This window comes from Falco cherrug, chromosome 12, assembly GCF_023634085.1.
Source record: "Falco cherrug isolate bFalChe1 chromosome 12, bFalChe1.pri, whole genome shotgun sequence".
Taxonomy (NCBI): domain Eukaryota; kingdom Metazoa; phylum Chordata; class Aves; order Falconiformes; family Falconidae; genus Falco; species Falco cherrug.
This window is the reverse complement of record NC_073708.1, coordinates 11,619,395-11,645,340: the sequence shown is the minus strand read 5'-3', so window position 1 is coordinate 11,645,340 and position 25,946 is coordinate 11,619,395. Positions and strand designations below refer to the sequence as shown.

The window sequence follows — 25,946 nt, the reverse complement described above, 5'->3', positions numbered from 1 at the left end:
GTATGTAAATATGCATGTATGCATATACACACTATGGGTGGGTTTATACACCTATATGTTACTGTCCTGGTATCAACTGGAATAGTTATTTTTTCTTCTTAGTAGGTGGTGCAGTGCTGTGTTTTGGATTTAGTACGAGAATAATGTTGATAACACACTGATGTTTTCAGCATAAACATCACTTAGCAACAACTAAGTCAAGGACTTACCAGTTTTTCAGGCCCTGCCAGTGAGAGGGCTGGAGGGGCACAAGAAACTGGGAGGGGACATGGCCAGGACAGCTGACCCAGGCGGCCAAAGGAATAATCCATACCATTGAATGTCATGCTGAGTATATAAAGCTGGGGGAGAAAGAAGGAAGGGGGAGATGTTCAGAGCAACGGCGTTTGTCTTCCCAAGTAACCATCCCCCATGCTGCAGCCCTGCTTTCCTGGAGATGGCTGAGCACCTGCCTGCCGATGGGAAGCGGTGAATGAATCCTTTGTTTTGCTTTGCTTGTGCATGGCTTTTGCTTTACCTATTCAACTGTCTTTATCTCAACCCACAAGTTTTCTCGCTTTTAGTCTTCTAATTCTCTCCCTCATCCCAACGTGGTGGAGGGCGAACCAGCCAGCTGCATGGTGCTTAGTTGCTGGCTGCCGGCTGGGGTTAAACCACAAGTACATACTAGACTCCTTATTAATCCTTTAGCAAAACAGATTCACAGTCTAAGAGCTTAGGTGCACAATACTCACACATTTAGTTAGTTGCCAGAACACAAATAATATTTAGTCTGGATTGCACAAATATATCCAAAGTACTTTTTCTACCCTTTTTCAGACACCAGGATGGCTTAGAAGCTACACATAATTCACACAGCAAGACTGCCAATATTACAAAAATCATTCTGTGTTGAATACCCAGTTCTCACCAATTACGTTCACCACAACATACAGTTTAGATCACTATCTTGTTTTAATGTAAGCCTTAAAAGCCATCTGTAAGACCATCCAGACATCAGAAGTGGAAGCATTTAAAAACCACAGTTCCTTACATGGCAAATAGCCTGCAGGTTAAGACATCTTTGGTATTTTAGTAGTTTATGTGTAGCAGCATCACATACTCAATGCACTTCTTGCCCATACCATATCTAAACTTCAAATATTAGAAGGGAAATAAAGATGCCAATACGTTCTGCCACATACCAACAAGTGCAGCTCACTCCGAGGTCTGAAAGAGACAGTAAAGAACAGAAGGCACCTCAGCCAGGGCCTCTGAAGGCTAATCAGGGTCCCAGGCAGGTCCACAGCCAGCCTCACCTGGGTAGTGCAGCAGCACCCATGTTCGGTGTTCTTTTGCAGAAAGGAAAGCTGCCAAGCGGGTTTCAGTACACAGCGTTCACGGTGGCGTTTCCACTAGCAGGTGTGCAAGACTGCTTGGGCCTGGGCTGGTGCCATTGTGAGGAATGGCACTGCTGCGGCGGGCGTACGCTGCCAGGAAGCCCATCACAGTCAAGAGGGAAAGGCGCACATTGGCAGTGCTATTTTAAATTCCAAGCCATTTCTGCAGTGTTTTCCAGTGTTAATGTTACTGAATAGTAGTCATGCCCTACATACCTTGAAGGGAAAACAAGTAAGCTTTTCCTTTCCCCTTCTGGGCCTCATAGGTATAGGTCTATGCTCAGGAAAAATCATTTGCTCAGGGAACACCCAAGAAAAGCGAAGATTTGTTGGGGATCAGTTTGGACATGGATGCACAATTCCTTTTATTAAATTACTGGTGACACTACATGACTTACATCCTCTTCATGTCTCGTTTCTTTAACTAAAGAGGCAGTAGCAAGTTGTACATCAACATTTTTCTCATATATCTACAGGCACCATCTTTGCATACATTTTGAAAAATATTAAAATACCTAGCAAAAAAAGATAAGATACAGAGGAAATGTGAAAGATTTTTCAGGACTGTAGAATTTAGTAAGTTTCAGACTAAACAGACAAAGGACAAAAGTAGTCAGCAACCTACAAATCTGTCACCACTGATTTAAGAACTCAGAATGCACTATGGAAACTCACTATTTCAACAGATTATGAAATACATTGGCGGAATACACTAAAACCTAAAGGAACAAGCTTGAAGAAAGGTTGAGATGCTTGCTTAGTAGTCAACACAACAAATTTCAAAATGATAGTAAAAATATTTTTTGTAAGGGAGAGATGTATGCTGTCCCAAACAGAGTGTTTGTCCATATGTTTTTACTGCCTCAGTGTTATTTTAACACAAGCTGCACGCAGTTGCAAGCAGTTAGAAATAACTGTACTATATGCACTGCAGATCTGAGCTGTTTCAAAAGCCATATGCGCTGCCCATGTAAAAACTCCTATACATCAAAAAAGCATCTTATCAGGACCAGTCTCTGATAAAAGGACTGTTGAATTCAGTTTTCCAACGGGCTAACTTGAAAGCAGTATTTTAAATACCTGTGCTACATTGTGTAACACTTTAGATTTTCTTTTTGCAGGGCAGGGGTGGGGTGGGGATGGGACACACAGGACACGGGACATGACAATTTGGACATCTTTGAGAGCACACCTTACCACTTGGTCACTGTGAGAGAGATCACTTACAGCTCAGCCTTTCCAACTGCAGAGTACTTCCAGTTAAAAACATCCTTGCCTCGCGTAACGTGGAATTTCAGATGGTTCATTTAGTCAGGAATCACACACAGAGCATCTACCTCATCCGTTATTTAACAGGAAACTTCTAAATCTTACGTTACAAGAACTGTTTCTGCAGTAATCTGAGACAAAAAAAGCCACTCTCATTTGTTACAATTATCTTTAACATCTGAAGTATTGGTGTGAAAAACTCCCAAGGAGTTGTCAAGGCTGACTACTGAGCACGCTTTTAGCAGGACAGCCATGCTACACATGCAGAGTAAATTAAGTCAATTATCTTGAATAGATTTTATATTGATTTTTTGACTAAAAAGTAAGATTAACATCAAAGCAAGATAAACACTATATACAGGCATGTTTGTCCTGATTATTAAGAGTTCTGTCACACAGCATACACAGAAGCAAATCATGGTGTAATACTGTTCAATGAACAAACAAAAATGTTAAACATTATGTGATCTTCCATTAAGTGATGAGGCAGCTAAAGTTTTAAACAGAATGACAATCGACTCATCTCAAACTAGGTTTTTAAATATCAAATAGAAAAGCATACGCTAGTTTTTTAGATAACTTACCTTTAGTTTTTACATTGAATATTATACATAGAAGTGTTATCTGTCTGTCAGGCCATGAAAAAAACATCAGTACACTCAGCCAGATAAGGAAACAAAGATTTATTAGAAACTGGCAGTTTTATAGAGCTAAGAAGGTAAACATACTTTTAAGAGACAAAGAATACACAACTGAACAGTCATCATAAAGGCACATAATGAAAAATTAAATTTGAAAGACCCCATCTTTTCAACCTCTGAAAACATTATTACCATCATTTTCAATACTCACAATGGCACTTGTACACTATAAACAAAATGGAGCAAGTCTAGAAGACAGACACTGCTGAAGTCATCTCTGCATCACACACACACACTCACATTTGTTCATTGGTCACAGTCAAACAAAATGATTGGGAACTGATCTCACAAATCCCACAAAGATACAAGAATGTTGATAAAGCCAAGAAACATTCAGATCAGAAAGGCATTGTACATATCAATGATATGGATAGAACGACTTTTTTTTTTTTTTTTTTTTTGGGGGGGGGGGGGGGGGGGGGGAGTTGTTTGGTTTTTTTAAGGTGCGATGTCCAAGGTTTCCCTAAAGGGAAGGCCAAAAGACACAGCTAAAGCTGCCATTTTCTGAAGTCTATTAAAACAACATTTTCTAATACAAATGTTATGGAGTTGTTATATATCAGTTTATGGAGAATAAACACCAGCCACGGAAGCACTGAACACAAGATTTACATCCGATTGCTGTTTGAAAAATATGGCCCGAATAGTATGTGGAACACTGAGGTTCAGACAGCTATTCATGTTTGCTTAACAGAGGGTGGGGAAAGACCCTTAATAACCTTATAGGAACAAAATTCTTCCTTCAGTAACCCAATTTCAGGAAGTGGCCTAAGAGCAGCTGCTTTTAGAAGGGTCAAGGTAAGGATAATCTCAAATTTACAAAGATTAAAACACCACACATTGCAGAAAGCAGAAAAAGCATAACAAATGAGTTCGGCAATAATTGTTACTCCATTTCAGTGTTTAGGCCTGAAGGCAACTGAAATGTGGCGCACACACATGCCACAGCCCCCCAAAAGAAGTCACTTTGCAAGTACCTGTACATGGAAATACCTAACTTTCTGCATTGAGGAAGTGCTGCTTTGTTTTTTGAGGAAGAGCTGTTTCTCAAGCGCTAACAAGTTCTGTGTGCACACTTTGCTTGCTTCTTAACATCAATCTAATGGGCACCTGAGATCAGCAGTCCCGTTTGGTCACTTGGACAAAATGCTTCAGTATTTTACTATCGGAATTTCACATACACAGCCGGTGTGCACAGAAGACTGAGGGAAAGAGGATTCATCTCACATGACAAACATGTAAAACTTTTACATAATAAAGCAGTCCTCCATTGGCTAAAAGAACATAGTGGACTGTAGCCCTCTGAGTAAGGGAAAGAATGGAGAGTCCAAAGTGAGAAGTGTTTTGCTCCACAAGAGAGCTATGATGAGCTCCGCTATCAGCTGTATTACAATCACTATCAGCTTAATACTGGATCCTCCACCCCATTTTTACATGGCAACTTGCACTTGTATGGAATGGATCCAGTAAGCAAGCTTCTTCTGCTTCTGTATATTATGATCCTGTAAAACGTGCAGCTGTAACCCAAAGCTGGTCATGGTTAATGATGCTAACATTTAAAAGTGTAGTGAAAAGCAGGTCTAGTCAAGCAAGTTATGAAAAAAATCACTGATTGTATTACAAAAATACCATGTAAATTTGTTTGAGGTATTCTGATACCACGGAACAGCAGTTTCTCAGGCTCTTACACTTAAAATTAAAAAAAAAAAATTAGCCTGAAGATGAAGGCGATGGGCTACATTTTCATGTGTTATTCCATCCATGTCTGTATTTAAAATCCCATTTCTTACAAATGTAACATTAAGTCTTCAAAAATAACAACATTAAGTGCTTACTTCTAGGCATGCAAAATGTTGCCTGTGAATTGCTTGAGTATAGGCAGCGTGACAAAACAAAAAGTCACTTTTATATATTCGGTATCAAGGCAATAGAAACTTCTCCTACCTTTGGTTTGATCCAAGCCAAATACACATTTAGAGAAGACAAATACAAAAACAAAAAGAAGCCAATGAGTAAAATATGCATGATTTCCTGAAAATATAAACATATTGCTGATTTAAAGACAGTTTCTTGATCATTTTTTTTTTTTTAACTCAGTGACATTTTAAAGTGCAATATAGGTATCTGTTTAGAAATCGTGAACTAGAATTTAAGAAAGTTTCTTCCCACTTCAGGGCAAAAATAGAAGCTGCAGCATCTCTCCACAAAGATCCATCTCTAACTGGGAGAACAGATTACTTGAGAAATCATTTTTGTTTGGCGTTTCCAACATTAAAAGCATCTCACCTTTTTCCTTCATTTCACGCTATTCCCAAATTCTGCTTCATTTTTTCATATACAACATAGCTGATGCTGACAGCTGGAAGCACTTTCATGAAATTAGGGGCTATGCCCCTATAAAGTCCTCTGATTCCCTCTGAAGCAATAATTCTTTGAAAGAGACCGACCATGTTTAGCTGTGGACCTCCTTCCACTGAGGCTAGAAGAAAATGACAATGCGTTATACAACAGTTCTAGTAACATTAAAATTCTCAAGCAAGTATCAAACACCTGGGTGGTAAGCCTACTATCATCTCTAGGGCCATTGATTAAAACGAGTCCTCACAGAAAGGAGATCTCTTTAAATTCAGACATTTGAGAGATATCCATGTGTCTAAATCCCACTGAAAAGATTTATCCAACTACATTCCTTTGGAACCTAGGCTCCTATCCTTAAGACTCTGCACAAACCTATCAAGCAAAAAGTCTCAGCTATGAAATTGTCTTTACGAAATGTCCTCTAGAGCAAAAATTGCCATCTACCTTCACAGGATGATGCAAGCCCTTTTCATTGTACCTCTAAAATTTAGGAAACATTCTAAATCTTAGAAGTGTTCCCAGACTATGACAGGTACTCTATGCCTGGTAGTCTTGTATGGAATGTGGCTCTCAGATCACACAGAGCACTAGCAACTGAAACGTTACATTTGAATCGAGTATGATAAAGAACAACGTTGGGAGTAATAGGAAAACGGGACCAACGTTAAGAAGGATTTTCCAGGTAAGTTCTTGGTTTTTCAAGTTGGGTTTTTTTTTACTCCCATGTCTCTGCTACAGCTATCCCAAATGACACAATTTTGATGTGACCACACAGAAACATTTTCAGTACAACAGGACTCACCTTGAGCCTGCATGCGTGTTCGGATAAGAGCAAGAGGGTAACTGGCTAACTGCCCACATGTACTGGAAACAGTACCACATCCCAACAATACAAAAACACCTGGGTTAGCAGAGCTTGATGCATAGTGTTCTAGCCATGTACTCTTTAAGAGCTGCCAAGACACAAAATTAAATGATAAGAGATCTGCGTTCAAGAAAGTAAATACACCTTCATTCATAACAAATCTTATGGGCTCAATCCGGCAAAGCACCGACCTCACTATGCCAGTCCTGCATGTTTACTTTTGAAGTGCAGAGGTAAACACCTTGGCACACAGGTAAGGACTTTTAACTAGACTACAGCAGTTAGTGCCTAGAAGAGAAATCCTTAAAAGATCCAGCAGCAGGAACAGTGCCTATGTTCTAGACTTGTTAACACTTGGCGGGGAGGAGGAGGGAAACACAACTCGGCACCCCACAGGGTGCAAGAAAGCCTCGCACAGCTGTGCATATCACCCCATGCAGAAGCAAGGATGCAAACTGTAGAAAAGAACACCCATACTGCTTTGAAAACATTTGCTCAAGCAATTCTGTTGATCAGCACTGCAGTGTCAAAAAAAGATTTGTCTAGACTAGAAAAAAAATGATTTTGTGCATCTGGGCTACTTAACACACTTTGAACACACAGCACCTAAGATAGGTAAAATATTTCAGTTGTTGATGTGTGTAAGAGGTACCAGTTCCTCTTGAAAGGAAAGACAGCAGTGTTTCAGACTGCTCAGAACAACTCTATGTCAGCCACAAAGAATTCTGGTGACATGCACAGACACACAAGGAATTGAGGTTACTACAATCAAATTATAAATCAGAGAAAATGGCAAAAAAATGGATTAAGTATCATAAATGCAGGGTAAGTAACTTAATATGAATATCATACCAGGTTTTTAAGACCTATATTTGCTACAAAACACATACGTTCCAGTCCAAGAGGGTTAGTTAAGTATGCAAGCACACTGTATCGCCAAGTTCTATATAATCCTGCTGTACGAGGAGATTTCTTGTCTGGTACTGTTGCATGTAAGGGCCCATCAGTACAGGTACTCCCCCAGGAGGGGCAAGGGGCAAACCAAGAAAAACTTTAAAGTCTAGTAAGGTTAGTGGAATTTCTCATTTGTCTATTCTAAATTGACGGCAACCATAATACTACAAACACATTACAAATCTAACTAACGATACAGTACTCTAAAGAATACCTACCCTTTGTGTAAATTAATTCATGCAAGCTACATGCATTCAGTGATCTAAACTCACCTCATAAACTGCAAGGTCAATGCCAGCATAAGGTATTATACCCAAAATATTAGGAACATAGCCTTTGTAGAAGGCCTTTACACCTTCTCTTTTTAAGATCTTCTTAGCACAGTCAAACATCCCAGAATATTGGCCTGTTTTACCCACAGCCAATCTGGTCTTTAAAACCTAAAGGGAAAAAATAGTAGCCTTAATTACATACGTATTAATGTATTTTATAAACAAGGGAAAACACAGTAACTCTCTGCTTATTCCTTTGGAACTGCTTTGCATTTTTCCACTTTAAATTTCCTTTGTGATGACCACTGTTGTTAGCAGTATAAAGTAATAAATTGGGATGTAAGAATATTGAGGAATTCCTATGACACTTTCAAGAGCAAAATGGGGTTTACTTTAGAAACGAACCAGACATTTGGCAGTCTCCAGTGGAAGCAGATTCTCTGTTACTTACCTCCATGGGATAAATAGAAGTTTGTGCTGTTGCTCCAGCCAAAGAACCAGACACAAATCTTTCAACAGTGCCTAACTTTCCATCATCCTTAGTGAGTATCTTCTTATACTGTATAGTTAAAACAGATAAGTATCACATGCTTTTTAGTAGGGAAAGAGTTACTACAAGAGGCAGGAATACAGTACAAAATGTCTTTTCAAGCTGTACTCACTATTTCATGTATTTACAGTTACATTTACTAACCTAACAAATTTAGCAGTACACTCACCGCAACTCTATGGACACAGATTCTCAAGAATACAATAAATACTCCAGCCTGCAAAAATTCTTTGCATTAAACACCTCAGCCACCCGGTACATCAGTACTGTCAGGTATTCTACAAACAGCCAACACAAGGGTACCCATACCATGGCCCCCAGACAACAGAGGGGCCAACCTGAATCCCTTGCAGATCCAGTTCGCCAATCAAAGAAAGAAAGATCAACTAGCATGTTCACAGAGACAGTTAGAGAGCTGTACAGACCATGTCATTCAAGACAGACACCATCATGCAAGAATGTGCCATCAGCTCCCAAAAGGCAGAGCAAGAGTAAGGAATAATGTGCTCAAGGTTACTCTATGGCATCGAAATCTGCCATTCAGTCTTGCAATATCCAAAAGTTTACTTGAATTTTTGTTGCTTTTATTTCATAGTTGTACAGAGGTGTGCAGTACGTTCATTAAGTCTTACCTGAGGCACTAGAAAGCCCCACAGAGGAAGAATAAAGATCATTCAACTACACCAGAACGAGAGTTCATTTTACAGAGCAGGATTAGTCCTTAACATGATGCTTAAAGCTGATTCAGAGGTAAATATAACTCTGAAATCCAGGATGAGGGCATCTTACATAGCACCATGATATTTGACTTAAAAAGAATCCTGTAGAAGTTCAGCAAACACAACATGCAAAGTTTTTTGGTTCTTGTCAGTTCAAAGCAACAGATTAGATATTAATGCACTACTCCACATGAAGCTATGCAGGCTGCCATATGCTTTAAACTTTCCTCCAGACTTACTCTGCTTATAATACCAAGTACTCTATTAACAGAATAGACTATTTCCAATCTGAAAGCAACTAAATTACTATGAAAAAATGCCCACCCGTGGTAAGAACTCCTATATAACACAACAGTGTAAACAATGAACAGTGAGAGTGATATAGTATTTTATTTACCATTACTTTCATTCCTACCTGTTCATAAGCCCAGAACTTAATAGCTGTTTCAGGAGCTATTTTCACAACATTTACACCATTTCCCCTCCAGAGGGATCGGACACCACCTTCTTTCAACATTTGCTTAAAACCACTGGCTATATTCATTTTGTTTGATTTTGAACCGTGAACCTAAAAAAACCCAAAGTCACAGTAAAGAACAGTGCTCTGATCAGACTGTAAAAGTGCTTAAATATATAAATCGGCAAAAATACATCCACTACTGAAAAAAAAATTTTAGTGGCACAAGTATTACAATATTTTGTTTACACTTTTTCCAATATGACTATGGAAAAGACAATTTTTATGAACACAAAATATGGAAGTTGTCTAAACATAACCAGACCTCCAAAATCTAGGTATTTTATTTGGCCACCAGTTTTCTGTAACAGCTTTCTAAAAACTCAAGTGATACACGGGAAACTAAAAAGTTCTTGAACATTGCACCTACCTGCATCATCACTTTAAGGCGATCTAATGGTGCTGTACCTGTTCGAGACACAGCACCAGCCACTCCTCCTGCCAACAGCTGTTTCCACCACTGTCCAGTCTTTTTCTCTTCCTCCGTGAACTCATCTGGAACAGTCAAACTATCTCCTATATCCAACACCTATTAAAATCCAAAGTGAAGATGTGCAAATAACTATCTCGTTCCATCATCTAAATTTTATCAACAGTTCTAATTGCAAATTAGCCTACCACCTGAGAATATGTAAACAAAATGCTCATTAAAAATAAAAAAAAATCTCTAATTTACATTCTATAATTAACATGCTATGGATTGCTATTTCTATTCATTGAATAGCAACTTTTAATGACTTCAACATAGATATTGAATAATAATACCACAGACCCACCATTTCAAAGACTGCACCATCATCATTAAAGATTATGACAAATTTCCGCCTTGAGTATGGCCCAAACAAAGACATTCTGTCATGATCAGTGGACCTTTACAGTCAGCACTAAAGCTTAAATGCTTATATGTTGCAGCTAACCTTTCACCAGACAGCGTTCTGGGATTAGTTTGGTAATCTCCTAAGGATGCTAAAAAGAGATTTCTCTCTCATGGTAATTCATTCACACATATGTGAGATTTCCCCTTCCTGCCCCAACATTTTAAAGTAGCATTTTTATAGCCGATAAGATTGTGATAGATTGGAATATTCTACTTGTTTTAACTGCTGTGTATTATCTTAAAAAATGACAAGTTTGACTAATGCTTTATACATTTTCTTATCATCAGTTATACTGAAAGACATACTGATGACTCTTCAGCTATAAAAGTTTGAAATTTCATTGAGGTGCATGTACTATTCAATTTGATCAAAGACGACCATGACTGTAGGCTTTAGTGATAAAGCTGTCCAAGACACAAGACAATGAAATCTCACATACCACTTACACATGGTCTCTGCTCTTCATGTAATTTATAACCAAAATATATGAGAACAAATACACTGTAAATAATGCAAAACCAATATTATGCATAAATTAAACCTATAAAGAAGCAAGAATGTTTTAATGACTGGTAAGTACTGACCAGAAAGTGTGTTAACTAATGAACTCTTTTTAATTACTGTTGATTTTAATTGTAGACACTACGGCTCTAACTTACAATGTGTTCCCTATCCGTTAAGTAGGCAGAATACTGTCTTGGTCATTTGGAACCAGGAACAGGAGGACACAGATTATGGATATAGCCACTGGACAAAACAGGCTAAGTACCAACTATTCTGGATATTGAACATAGAACAGATTGATTGGAAATTCCATCTTTCTGACATTTATGGTTTCCAATTAAGGTGTCAGCAGTCATTTTTTATGAAATCATAAAAAAAATTATCAATCAGAATTCTCAAAATATAAATTCAGTGTTCTTAAGAGATATTATGCATATCTACCAGGGTTTAAACCTTGTGTCTACTGAGCCCTAGACACAACTGCAAAAAAAAGGTTAATTTGAGGGCGTTTATAACAGAAAGGCCATAGCTATCAACTCATAGTAATTCCATGCCAATGCAGCTTTCTGCTTGGAAGAGTCTGACAGCAATTAAAATTTTACAATAAAAACAAAATTAAAAGAGCTGTCAATGCCAGCCAGGCATGTGATGTCTCACATCTGCTCTTATCTGAAACACCAGCTGTGCTGCTGTATAGCTGGATTTCGCTTGCTGTGATAACTGGGTCATCAGCTGACTGCAACACTGAAAGATCACAGGAGACTTCTAAAATTATTTCTTGGGAGTAATAATGACATTCCATAATTAAAAAAAATAAAAATATCTTATGTTTAACGATAGTAATATGAAGCACTTTATTAAAGCAAAGAAAGGGGTTTTCTTCCATAAGTAATCTGGGACCGGGACTATTTGATATCATAGCAGTACTCTAAGTGTTTCCTTCAGCAAACAGGGAGCTACGTCCCTTTTGGCAAGCATTTCTGAACTGAGGTTGTACAGTGCGGAACACTCAAAGCTTTCAGATTTCATAAACTGTTTTTTATCATGGAAATGCTGACTAATCCCCAAAGACATAAATGGCCTCCCTATGTTCAAAGAAATCTGTCTTTACCTAACTTTATGGATTGCTCCTATAACCTACAGGAAGGATATTCAGCAAAGAGGATTACTATTGGTATACACTACCTTATTATTTATTCTTAAAAGTCAGTCACTGAGCTGGCAAGAACTCCATTCAATAATAACTAAAATAATTTATCTACACAGTGAATAGCCTATTGCTGTATATTCTGTCATTCTTAAATGAAATTCTAAAGCACAAAACAGTATGAGAACACATGCACAGAAAATCATCGCTAATGACAGCAGTGATTTTATGACAATAATAGTTACTATATAAATACAAATACTGAACAAATTTCAACATAAACTTAAAATGCTTCAATAATTTGTTTCAACACATCAAAAGCACTGAACGTAAGAATTTACCGAAATTTGAAAAGAAAAATATTTAATATTGTATTTATCTTTCTGTGGAACATCTTCAAAGGAAGAAAAGGACTGCTTCCTAAGAATTACTGATAATTATTGGCAAAGTTTAGATGAAGTTCTTTGCTCAGAAGAAACTCATGCAACACTATCATGCTTGTAAATGGGGGAGCGTGAAGTGAAAAGGAAACCCAAACAATTTTAAATACACGTATGCTTGAAATGTAACAACTGTGAAGCTGTCATACTTAATATCACAAATTAACACAGCAGAGATGAGCTTAAAAGCTGCCCTAAGTTAAAAGAAAAGTTGAACTTACAGTGGAATGTTTCCAGTATCTAATTATTTCCTCAATGTCCGTAGCTGGGTTAAACATAAAGTGATCTCTCCACTCATTCCAGTCAACTGTCATTGTCCCATCAGCATCAATACTGAAAAGAAATGGAACAAAACTATATAAGGAAACAGTAGCAGGGATAGGTTTTTGTTGTTTTGTTGTTTGTTTTTTTTGTTAAGTAATATTCACCATCACATCGGTGACAACTGACTGTAAATTGCACGTGGAGACTTCAAGGCTGAATCTGCCACGGCCTTTCAATACTATGTTTTTCTTATCCAAGTGCATCCGGCATATTCCGTTTAAAAACATAATATAATGCTTCATTCTATGAACAACATTTACAGGGAAATGAGATAGCATCTGATTCTGGGAGGAGAATGTTAAGATAGTGATTAGACACTATCACCCAAGAACAGATTGAATATGTGAGAATCCTTAGAAAGGCACCACTGAAGGAACCAACACCTTTCAAATTTATAATTGCGTTTATCCTGTTTTCTGAATTATAAAAATATAATAATTAACATTACAAAGCAGCTTAAAAAAATTTCAGAAATCGTAATTTCTGACCTTTGCAGGATCTTTTCTGCCTGCTTTTCTGAAATGCTTATACCCAGTATCTTGAGGGACTGGACAACTTCTGATGCTTCAATTTTTCCTTCAGACATTAAAAGAAAGATGATACATATTTAAAACATGGAGCTTAATATACTTGGCACCTTGGAGCTTACAAAGTACCATTGTAACACCTACATAATAGCAAAGATAATTTAAAATCAATTTAAACACAGACAATACAACTTGATTGTCTACTATAAGGACTGAGTGAAGATAAGTACATTAAAATCACGCAACCAAATGGGATGCAAACATTCAGTGAGCTAAAAACTGTTTTATCTTTAATAGATACTTTGAAACTTCCTTACAGCTTCTTTATCTGGGGAACAAAGAGCCCCAGATCAACAGACCTGGAAAATAATAAAAAGGAAAAAAAGACTGTAATAATTTATTACTTCAATCTATAGTAAACGGTAATTATGAACCTATTAAGGAAAAGAAACAAGAGCTCCATATTCAGAACTATTTGTCTCCAATTTGGACAAAGAATATAAAGGAAGATAAATTTTAATGCAGTTTCTTCGAACCATGTTTGAACAAATAAAGTAAGTCAAGGCATACCATCATTGTTTTTGTCCAGGCTCTTAAATGCCAGCTTCATCTTTTTCTCATGATCTTTAAGATACCGCATAAATTCTTCAAAATCTAGCTGTCCATCCTGGTTAGTGTCTCCAGCTTTAAAAATTTTCTGTTGAGGGAAAATTCGACATTTGACTTTTCCAAATTACAGCAAATCACAAAGCAACAGCAGCACTGCACAGCACAGCCCTGGCTTTAAGAAAAGCATCATATTGGTCACTTTGGGAGTCAGATGAGGAAAGCATCTAAGCATACACTTCAGAGCTGTATTTGTTTTCAGAATTTAACATATTCTCAGTATTTTCATAAAGAGAGAAAACACTTGGCAGCAAATTAGATATAAGAAAGCATTATTTATTATTTACATAACTTCCCTATTCAAAGATTTTAAGATTTCTTACCAGCACTGGCAAGTTACAGCTACAGATCGCAAGTATTTGTGAAGGAGGTGGGGGACAAGACAAAATCATGAAAGAGAACAACTTAAAGCTTATGACTTTACTGGTTATACATGAAATTTGTCAATATGTCAGTAAAATTAAACAAGTACTGTCTTAACTATCCTCTTTAATCCAGTGTTCTATTAATTATAAATATAATAATACAAATATCAATTAACTATCTAACTGCTGACCAAAAAAATACAGAGACCTTGCCTGACCAGCACTTCTACCCTCCAGGGTTTGAGAAGGCAGAGCTTTCTGCTTCAAACTGAAGCCCTGACAAAAATTTGAAACAACCAGCAACAGACTTGTTAGCTTCCAATATAGAAGCAGAAGTTAGCTTCCCTTTTTGCACTTCTCCTAGTAACTATCCTGCAGATAAGAAACATCTACCTGCAAAATTAACTACGAGATGAATGCATGGTATACAATCACCAGCACTGCAGGCAACAAGTCTGAAATAGAGCCTAGGCATATGCTTCTCCATCAACAAAGGGCCAGAATACTTTACTGTCTTTGTGTGTGAAAACAGCTGTTTAAAAAAGGGAAACGACGGCAGCCCCACCAAGAATCAGCCTGTAACTGCTGAGGCCTGTCTTTAAAGGCAAAGCCCCTAGAAGAGCAAAGCATAGGCTAAACAAGCTCTGCAGGATTTATTAGCTTGGGCTTTATGCCACAGCAAGGGCTGCTCCACGCAGGGAGGGCCGCAGGGCGCAGCAGGGGCGAGGAGAGGCAGCGCCCACAGCACTCTGCCACAGGCACCTTCCACAGCACTGGTCTTCCTCTGGCAGGATGCGGCCAGGGAAACCCACCCCAAAACCCTGCTCTAGAACACAAGATTTAAAGGGAATTATGCTCATCTTTTCCTTCGGGCATCAGTCTCTGTGTTTCCCCTCAATGTGCGAAATCCTACAGGGCAGCACCCTGTACAGACGGACGGGAGACCAACCTGACAGCACAGTCTCTCCATTAATTTGCCCTAAGTCCCAGAGCCACTTCAGGGCACACGTAAAGCATGTGCCAAAAATTCTTCCAAATATCTTCTATTTTGCAGACTGCCTTGCGCAACTCTAGTTTCTGAATAAAATAACTCTCAACAAGATTTGCACTGCTGTTCTAATCTGCAAAATCTGGGTTTAATCATTTTGTTTACTCCACTATAATTTGTAGAAGTCCTCAGAAGACCAAAGTCCAACAAATTCTAACCTACAGAAACTAAACATAAAGGAAGTTGAAAACTCTGGTGTATTTGTTGCAGGTGTCTGAAAAAAAAATGAAGACAACTGAATACATTTATGTTGCCTCCTTTACCCCTCCGATCCCTCTACTAAAAGAAATGTACTTTAATGTTTAACATCAAAAACCAAAAATCTGTTAAGATTATCATAGCTTTCTCAATGGAAGGGAGGAATATGATGTGGTACACCACAGTGAAATAAGAAGCAAATTATCCAACTCTCATGATACAGCAAGTTATGCACAATAAAATCAAGTTACCGCATACTCAGATAGAGGTGCTTGGTATCAGCTTTGAAAAATACTGTTCTTAGTATACTCGTGAGTCCAGCTTGATTGTCATTTCTATTAATAACCTTTCAATAAAAATATACTCATCAATTCAGTTTCATGCCCTTGCCAATATGGTTAGGGCTGTTCAGAATTTCCCATTACAAAAAAAAATAGTTTACATTTATTGAAGTTTATGGATGCATTCCTAACCATGACCTTCTAACAAGAAATTAAGCAGGCTAATAGACTAATCATTAAAAAAAAACAACCAATGAACAAACCCAACAACAACAAAAACCAAACAAGAAAAACCCAAACCAAAAGGCACCATTAAAGATTAGTCTAGTTGTAAACATCTACTCCTCAAAGACATGGCAATCTCAACCCATCTTGTACTCCATGCATGGCACCTCATACAGCAGGACCCGAGCATCGGGTAATATAAATATAAATATCCAAGAGGTAATTTATGTGGCAGTCATACACACCCTTTGAGTGAATTCTGATCAAGACAAATTGTTACTATTCCCTACTGTTACCTGAACTACAGAAAGAAAAATGCAGAACAAAGCAAGTGTTGTTCTGGCTTACTGACATGGCAAAATTTCAACTACATTCTAATTACAAAACCTCCATGGCTGAGGATGATGTGAGCCAGAGAAAACGGAAATTCCTAGGAGGTTTAGCGAGCTGGAAATTAGTGTGTCTGTGAAGGGGGGCACTGTTCATTTCGTCCACCAAATGAGCAGATTTTGCTCATTTGCAACAACTAGAAAAGGGGAAGCACAAACATACTCTCCATTCCCTGCTTTTGTTTTTACAGTTATTTTCTAGACTTCAAGCCAGCCTCTGCCACTCTCAGTGCAGCAGGACAGCAGCGTCACGGAACAAAAACGTATGCTTTGCCTCAGCAGGCACATGCATTTTTTCCTCACATTACAGATCTAAAAGTTCATACAAACAAAAGCTTCTTGCTGTCTATGAAATGTATAATTACGCGGGTGTTAAAGTTTCAGAGTAAACCCAAGTAATTTGCAAGTTTGTAGAACAAACAGGAATGCTGAAAGGAGCTTGTCTTCCACTTGGAGGGTAGAAACTCCCTTGTGGGAGGTTATATACTCCATGGACATAGCCAGCAGGAAGACACGCACTTGATTCTCTGGGGAGCCTGGCACAGTAAGTCCCAGGTACAAACAGCCCGTTCACAGCATCAAATAATAAATCATGTTGGAAGGAACCTCTGGAGGCCATTGAGCACAACCCCAGCTCACAGCATGTCTGATTAGATCCAGTTGTGCAGGATCACACCCAACTGAGTCTTGGATATCTCCGAGGATGGAGATTCCACAACCTCCCCAGGCAACCTGTTCCAACATTCAATCACTCTCACTTCAGTTCAACAAGGAATCCAACTCTGCTGTTCTCCATTTAATATACCACCAACTTTTGCACAGTTACAACCACTTGTCACTGTGCTACTTCCTGGTTCACCAACTTCGCTGATGGAGGAGAACCAGATGCATTTTCAAATAGGCATGCTTACAACAATAGAGCAGGAACCAACCTAGATGCCAGTCCTCGCTTGGAAGTCCTGGGAAACAATGTTCAGTGTGCCTGCCACGTAAAACCTGCCATTTCTTGTTACTGACTTACTGTGGGATCACCTCACCTTTATGTAGGCCCAGCCCCAAGAGGAAAACGTTTATTTTCAAGGCGTGCCATTTTTGTTCTCATTGTCTAAAAACTTTAACCCCAAGCAATAAAGATAATTCACTAGATAAAACAAAATGGTGAACACAAAGAATTGCTAATTATTGATAGATACACGAAGACAGTTTAGATGATCTTTCCTTTTAATGCCATCGGCTTTCAGACATACTGACTACAATGTTCCTGTGCTGACCTGTTTGGTCATGACACTGCTGCCTTTTTAACCTTTTTTTTTTTTTTTTTTTTTCTCAAATTCTGCTACTTCTGGTTTTTTTTCTGCTGGGTATTTTGTTAATACAGCTGCTTTCAAAGGCCTGCACAGCAAGGCAACACCAATGTGAAAGGCCACAAGTAGACCGAAACACTGAAGAATTTCATTTTTAAATTTCTGAATTATATAAAGCATTTTGCAGTGTTGAATTCCTGCTCTTCCAGAAGACCTCTGTATTTGGTGTGGAAACTGAAGCCAGCAGGTCTGTTCAAAAGAAACCAAAAAAAAAAAAAAAATCAGAAGAGTTATAGACAAGCTTTATACACACCTAAAAATCATGATGCTCTAAGTGGCCTGACGAATTATTAGATTACTCTGTGCCAAAGTTATGAACTTCAATACATTCATAGCTACAATGTCAAGACAGAGACTGTGAGACAGTAGAAATCTTAATGCTTTTATGTAGACTTTTCTTTTAAATTCACACTTTAGTTTTTATATTACTTAGTATCATTATTTGTGTATTGTGCGTAAGCCTTCATATTCTGGTTACAAAACTGAATTGTATGTGAAAGGTGGGTCTGCTCAGTGCAAATTATTACCAATAATTTATTCACTAGCTTGTTATTTCAGCTTATTAATGTAATGCAAAGAATATTTAAAAGGAAGTGATCCATCAAGAAGTTACTGGGTGTTTCTAGCTTCATATCATGCTATCTACAAGACACAAGTGAAAAAACAACACCCAAAGATACGTAATTGGTACAATTAGCAATTCCTTACTCTGCAATCTATGACTAGAGTTCCATAGGGCACAGTTACAAATCTTGCACAGAGAAAACACCAGCACGACAGTAAGAACAGCATTCTGTCCCCAGACATTCACAAATTTCACATTTTCTTTTAAAACCAGAGGCACTACATATAAAACAAATCATGGTATTTCTTTCTCCTCTTCTCCCCTTTTCCCCTTCGCCTCCAAAATAATTAGTGCCAGTCATTCACCCAGCTCTGCATTCTACGATTTTAAGTTATTAGACTGTAATCTTATCGGAAGCCAAATTCAGTTACAGCTCAAGTATACACAACTCTTCTCTCTTTACTGGGTACATACTCTACAAAACTAAAACCTAATGTTGTCCTTTTCCTTCCCATACCTGCCAAGACTACACAAATTTATGACATACAACGATAACCCAGAAATCAGTGGTGAAGATTAAAGTCAGTCTGGTCAAACAGCATCAGTGGGGAGATAAAGCCAGCATAAAGGGAAAGGGCCTGAGGATATATCTACATGGCATTAGATCCCAACCAGTGAGTCCACATAACACATCAGCGAACTAGACTGCCACTTTACCTCCAGAAATCCAACACAACACTGCATGTTGAGCAAAAAAATAATATGCACTGCCTCCAAAGATCTCCCAACTTGTTCAAATGCTGCATTCCTATTTACTCACTTCCCTCCCAGAGGATACTATCAACACATAAACAGTACCCAAGCAGGCTCTTTAAACCTTCCAGATGGACAGACATTAAAAGTCACCCAATCCAGTACAGCAGACTTGCACCCTTGGCGGTAGCAAAGATGTTGCTGTCAACGGCAAAGCTTCCCCTTCCTGTTCTTTGTCCTGAGCACCACTCTTCCCTGCAACAGGAAAGCACTAACAGAGATCTTCTCGCTAGTCCATTTCAGGTAACAGAATCTCTATAATAAATGAGCCTAAAAAGGAAGAGATGCAAGTCGTGCGTATGCTCTCCAATATGCCTTGTAAAAGCCGCTCGCTCAGAACTGGGATAAACTCTCTCAACTCACAGCTATGAATTAGATTCAAAGAATCTGAAACAGCACAAATGGGAGATACAAACTATCCTTTGTACCTTCATTCATCATTCCTTGCAAGTTAACACCAGTATTTTTGACTTTGAACATACTTGGTAGACTGACTTTTTCCATTAAATAAGACTACTCGGCTAGAGGCATCCTCACCTTACAGTCACTTTAAAAGATTTACCAGTTTACCTTGTTTGTTTACCTGGGACACACTGCTGCCTCAAGACAGGGATTTGGCAAAGTATTTCAACATGCAGTTAAAAGATCTTCCAGAGGCGGAGGTGCCCATATTTAGTGCCTGGCATTCTTGCTCTTTGCAACAACAAGAGGAAGAATTATTCATTCACTGTGCCCTGTCACTGTTCAGGAAAAAAAGCTATCAAGTCAGTATTAAAAAAAATCCATTTTATTTCCTTGGATGTTTAAAGTGTTATGAAAACAAACTTACATTCATCTTGCTTTCATATGGAGACTTGGAGACTACAGCACATACCAGTTAAAAGCTTCTGAAGTTGTACACATTGAAATGAAATAAGCAAGAAACGTTTGCTTACAACTGAAGTCAGATGTATTACTGAAGATGTTTGTGGTATTTCACAATTGAGTCCCCATAATAAGACATAACTGTAACACTATTATGACCTGAAAAGCAAAGCTTAAAGGAACTAAGTGGTTCCAGTCTTCCACAATCACATGAGGTGACATCTGTTTTAGTAAAAAAATAACCTGAAGATGATTGTCTACTCTAGATCTACAGTACCAGTTTTTGGCATACTATTAAGGTGAGAGAAAGCTTAATGTCACAAAGAATGACCTAGAGACATGAAAGTGCCGAAAGTTTATAGGACTGTGAATTTGGATATTACGTATAATGATTTCTAAGAGTAGGTACTGTGTGATTGAAAATGCCCATGTTTCTTCTAAGAAGTTGCTAAAATACTTTTTGTATGTTTCTGGCCAAGCTACAACATAATGAAGAGGGTTCAGTTAACTTGGTATACTAGCCTTCCACGTAAGGGAAGTTACCAAAATTAAGAAAAGTGCAAACATCTTATTAAAACAGCAGAGAAACAGTCAAGGACATATTTAGCTCAGTCACTAAACAAGTGACTTTCTGGACTAAGAACAGCTACGGTAAGTTCAAGCTCTGAAGCACTATCTAGCTGTGGTTTCTAGGGGCCAGAGAAAAGCACAGAAGGAAACACACACCTGACCCTGCTCTCACCCACCGAGACACAGCCCTGTAACACAGCACAGGGGCCTGCCTTGTCTGACAGAATTCTGAATTTTCTTTGGTTTCAATGCAGCAACACACTTCAAGTGTTCTGAGTATTTTTAGACTTTGTTGGACTAAAATTTTCATAAACACAGTCAATTACTCTAAACAGACTGTATTCTGATTGCTCAGAATTTAGTCTCATTAGGCCCTTTTTCCACCACACAGAGGTGTCTCATCACGTTGTTTCTTTATCCAAAGGAGCCTTAACACAGCCAAAGACTTATATCAAAACCTGACAGAGTCAGTCCAAATAAGATCACTACACTGTTTCCAGAATGTAGTTATCTATTTCAATAACATATTTCTACTCCTAGCTCCAGGACTCACTGTATAAATAGTACCTGAATTTGCGTGCTTGGCTGTTCCTACCCCACACCAAAGCTTGAAATGCAGAGTTTGCCTCCTACAGGTTTACTCTAAGGATTGATTGCAACAGAAGAAAAGGGTGAACAAAAATAGTACTTCATATAACTACTCTCACCATTTATGGTACTCCCGCCTAAGAGACTCACAGCAATCTGAAGACACAGGATGAGATCATTTGATCTGATCCCAGCATCTATTTTGTGTCTCTACTGGACAACTCTGACAATCAAAGTGACTATACAATAACTGTTAGCGTCGCTCATAAAGTGCCATTTGATATTGACACCACACTGAATTCCTTCTTCACAGGTGTTGACGTATTATGTCAGGAATGTCCTGTAAAGCTTTGCAAACTCACCCATTCCTGGCGAGGAATATACTACAATATAAAACAGGAGTTATCCTGGCAGCCTCCAAGCAGCACACATTTTGGATTTTCCAGTGGTTTACTTTTGTCTGTCAGATACTGAGAGAAGGCAGGTCAAGTAGAACACAAAGTCAGGAGCTTCTGTCACATTGTGCTGTGATGTCTTGCCATGAGGAAAAAAAGAGTCTTCCTTAGAGGGACATGCAACCTACCTCCAAAGCTTACATGGTTTCACATCAATTCTCATATCTACAATTACTTCACCTAAAATGAGTGTCTCATCATACATTAAACCGCAAAAATAACTTATGAGAAAGGTGAAATAAAAAGAGCATACGAGTAGTCTATTACTCAAATAAATAGCAGCTTTGCATCTTTTAAAGGCATGCATGTTCCTTCTAGAGTGGAATTCCATTTCAAGGAAAAAAAAAAGGAAAGTAATATTAGTAGAATATATACTAATTTATACTGTTGAAGATGAGGACTGAGGAGGAGTCAACTGACCTTGCAGCAAAACACAGTAACACTCACATGGTCCCTTACCAGGAGTTAGCCAGCAAGCAGCTGTGCCCCCCAGAAGTACAGTGACCAACACTACCACGTACGTGGATTTCATCCCTACAAGAGTATTTCTGGAAACCTAACCCAGACCTGGACCTAGAACATAACAGCACAAGGCCTGGGATCCCAGCCCAGTCATGAGGCACCAAAGTTTACTCCGCTTTAGGATATCCCAAGATCTGCCCACCCCACGGTACCACTATGTTGGCAGGGCTGAGCAGTTCAGCAGCTAACACTGCCACATCGTGTAATACTTGATCTCATTAGTTAACAGTAATTATAAGACTACTTCTGCCTCACCAAACACAAGGATCATGATTCAATATCTGACTTCATTAATGAAATACCTTGTAACCAGACAGTAAAAAGACATTTTATTGAATTCAACATCACTTTAGAGCTTGAAGTGGGAGAAGGCAGCCTCAAGCTGGAAGAAAGTACAGGAAGCAGATAAGCTAGGTAAAGACAAATCTTACTGAAGCTCTCTTATTATAAGAAGTCTAGTTATTAACAGTTATATATAACCAATCTAGTTTCTAGTTCAAACTGTGCCCACCACTAACTTTAAAACAGCGAGCACCTAGAAGTTTCAGTGCACTCCAACAATTCTTCCACCCCTCTCAAACGTGCAACATGACTCATGGCTTATTTTGTTTACTCTGTGTTTCTTAGGCAGCTAAGGCAGCTAGTTCCTGTTCTCCCTTACATCCAGGTAAGGCTAGCTTATCTCTATTGATTTCACAGGTTTCACTTCCCGTTTATCCTGTAGCAACTGAGAAGAATTTCATAGATACTCTGATGTGCACTATTAATGAAAGGCATCACATCAATCTCAAGAAAGAACTTGGAACTTCAATTCCACGTTGTTCAAAACTTAAGAGGCGCACTACTTGTGTCTCAGGGCTGTCAGTGAATTATATGGGAAGATCACCCTCGTTAACCACCAGAAAATGAACTGGTCACCTGTTCCCCTGTCATCCAGTGTAAGTAAAACCCCCCAACTGTTACAGTCAAACTGGTACAACGGGTTTTCAACAATGTGTATATAACGTGTGACTGAAGTTTGTAACTAGCATGTTCTTAATACTAACAACTTTCCCGGACAAGCAAACAGGGCAAACTGTCCCTCCTTTATACACCAAAAACTGAGAACACAAAATGTATTTATTGTAAAGATGATTTTGACCAGAAGCAGGACCGAAGTGAAAGTGTGCTTACATTCATACTCTCACATAAGCATCACTCAACTCAAAAGGCCTACCAGATACTTCTCCCTTAAGTATATGAGACAGAGGTAAAATAGACACCAAATAATGAGTCCACGGGAAAGAACCAGCAGTGTTCCACAATTACTACAAGGTCACTGAAACTGAATTATTGCCTGTCTTAACACTGCAGTCAAAATTTAAGTTCACTTTCCTGAACCTCTTTCGGAAAGTATGCAATGGCTAGTACAGGCACAGCAGCGGAATGCCATCCAACCATTTATACTGGAAACAAAGAATAGGGCTGTTACGGTTATAGGTCTAGCACAGACCTCAGCTGTACCTGTTGTGCCTAACCAAACCTATGGGTGCTTTTTTCAGTGCAGATTCACCTTACCACACAAATACTTATGTCTACAGATTTGAGCTTATATTTATATAGAGCTTATAAACTATTATATAATATAAAATTAAATAATTTTATATTCTGATCCCTGGGGATTGCTGAAAACAGCTAGGAAGGAGAAGTTTCTCTTTCGGGTGCAGGTCAGATCTGCTAGTGTAACTCAGCATTGCACTGGAATGCTTGATGACTCAAGTTTTACTGACTTGTGAGGTCACAACATTGATAACAGGGGATAAAGGAATGTAATAGTCCAACCCAACCACTGCAGAATCCACAGCACAAAGAGACTATGCTGCCTGCTTCATCGTTTGATGGCCGCTGTTACAGGTGTGCATTTTTAAACAGAAGGGCCTCTTTATCTGACACAGCCCACACCAAGAAGATTCATTTCCATGTCTGTGTGTTTGTGGAGACCTAGCTTCAATAACTAGCTCTGACACCACAAACTACCGTTACGCTGATTTACTTACCTGCTGCCCAAAGCAAACCTTAACGTACTCAGACCTAGTTTACACAAAGGTGGTGTGACAGCCAGAAGCTGTAAATTACCATCCTTTATCATGCCGGAGGAGGAATGCGCTATAGGAAATCATGCAACACTGAGTCAAAGGAAGTCAAAAGTGGACGCGCGATGGATAAACCCGGCGGTGCGCAGCCAGCAGCAGCACCGCCGCCAGCACCGCTCGCCCTTGGGACCCCTCAGCCGCCCGCCCGCGGCGTGCCCGTACAGCGCGGCCCCTGGAGCGGGCACGGCGCCCCGGGAACGACGAAAGCAGGCAGGCCCGAGGAAGCTTCGCCCAGCAGCGGCTCCCGGCTCCGGCGCAGCCCCGACACGCCGCCCCAGCTGCGAGGCCGGCCGGGCGAGCCGCGGCCGGGCAGCGCCCCGTCCCTCACGAGCCGAGCGGCGCGCTGGGGCGGTCAGGCCGCGCCTCGCCCTCCCCACGGCCGCCGGGGGGGCACCGCTCGCCACCGGTTGCTCCTCCGGGAGACGGCACAGGCGCGAAACCGCTGAAGACCGGGGAAGGGCCGCCGCCGCGCCCCCGGCCCGCTCTTACCTCCTCCGCCTCTTTTCCCAGGGGGATGCCCATGGCCCGGAGGCCCGTCTGGAGCTCGGCGATGTCCACTCTCCCATCTTCGTTGAGGTCCAGCTTCCTGAAGAGGTTAGCGTAGCGGGAGTCGCCATCCCTGCTGCCGTCGCAGGCGGCTGCCGGCAACGCGAGGCCTCGCAGGAGCTGGAACATGGCGGAGCCGTGCAGTACGGGTAGCGGGACGCTCGCCCCCCGGCTCCCGCGGGCTGGGCGCGGACGGGAGGCACCGCCCGTGCCGCTGCCAGCGCCCGCAGCTGCTCGGGGAGGAGCCGGCCCGGCCCGGCCTCAGCGGCAGGGGGGGGAAGGAGGGCCCTGGGGCACGCCCCGCCCTCCCTCCGCCTCCTGGCCGCTGGGGCGGGAAAGCAGCTGCTGAGGGAAGAGGGCGGGCCGCAGCCCCTCGGGCTCGTTCGCCTCTCCCTGCCGCGCAACGGTTGTATCCAGCTAAACGTTTCCAGTACAAGTACAGAAATACCGACAACGCTGCAAAAGACCTAATTTGGACACTTTGGCTCATTCTAGTCACCAGCGGTTGAGGTCTGGGTTGAAGCTGTGTGAAAAGCCCCTTGTCTAGGGGCAGCCCTTGGCCTAACCAAACAAAGACTGGAAGAGGAAATATTTTGTAGCTTCTTAATTGCTTCATAAATAAATCAGTTGAGTAAATTGAAAAGGACACAGCTGGTATAAGAACAAATGGATAGAAAATGTCAGCAAATAGGCTGGCTGTGAGCACTGCAGTAAAAACACGAGCCACTGAATTGAGTCGTGCTTTCCTGGTGCATATTCATTCAATATACAGCCATGGAAAGCACATTTCAGCCTTATAGCAGGAGCTTAGCAGCCTTGCTCAAAAAGTAATTGACAAAGCTAGTACGCTTCATTGTCTGACGATAGACTAATTGGTGTTTGAAAAAGGGGCCTGACACTACTATGACTTGCATACATAAAGACTACCAGATTATGTTGAAGGTTCATTGA

At 40.0% G+C, this 25,946-nt stretch overlaps 1 protein-coding gene across 2 annotated transcripts; it reads right to left on the bottom strand.

Moving 5' to 3' along the window:
* Positions 1–3,316: 3,316 nt before the first annotated feature.
* SLC25A24 (solute carrier family 25 member 24) lies at positions 3,317–25,243 on the bottom strand. Of its 2 annotated transcripts, XM_055724883.1 has the most exons (11): positions 24,939–25,243; positions 13,975–14,101; positions 13,366–13,453; positions 12,775–12,886; positions 9,955–10,113; positions 9,483–9,635; positions 8,250–8,357; positions 7,799–7,966; positions 6,510–6,660; positions 5,636–5,828; positions 3,317–5,293 (listed from the first exon to the last, which is right to left on the bottom strand). In XM_055724883.1, the coding sequence occupies exons 1-10, from the start codon at positions 25,122–25,124 to the stop codon at positions 5,650–5,652; spliced, it is 1,431 nt and encodes a 476-aa protein (XP_055580858.1). In that variant the 5' UTR covers positions 25,125–25,243; the 3' UTR covers positions 3,317–5,293; positions 5,636–5,649. The 2 variants fall into 2 exon arrangements, with proteins under 2 accessions (XP_055580858.1, XP_055580857.1); XM_055724882.1 differs by having other exon boundaries at positions 3,317–5,828; positions 24,939–25,242.
* Positions 25,244–25,946: the final 703 nt, after the last annotated feature.

Coding starts and splice junctions, on each gene's coding strand:
- SLC25A24 (XM_055724883.1), bottom strand. CDS start 25,124: ATGTTCCAGCTCCTGCGAGGCCTCGCGTTGCCGGCAGCCGCCTGCGAC. Junction 8,358..9,482: donor AGTTCTGGGCTTATGAACAG/GTAGGAATGAAA, acceptor TTAACTATACAG/TATAAGAAGATACTCACTAA. Junction 5,829..6,509: donor AACACGCATGCAGGCTCAAG/GTGAGTCCTGTT, acceptor ATTTTCTTCTAG/CCTCAGTGGAAGGAGGTCCA.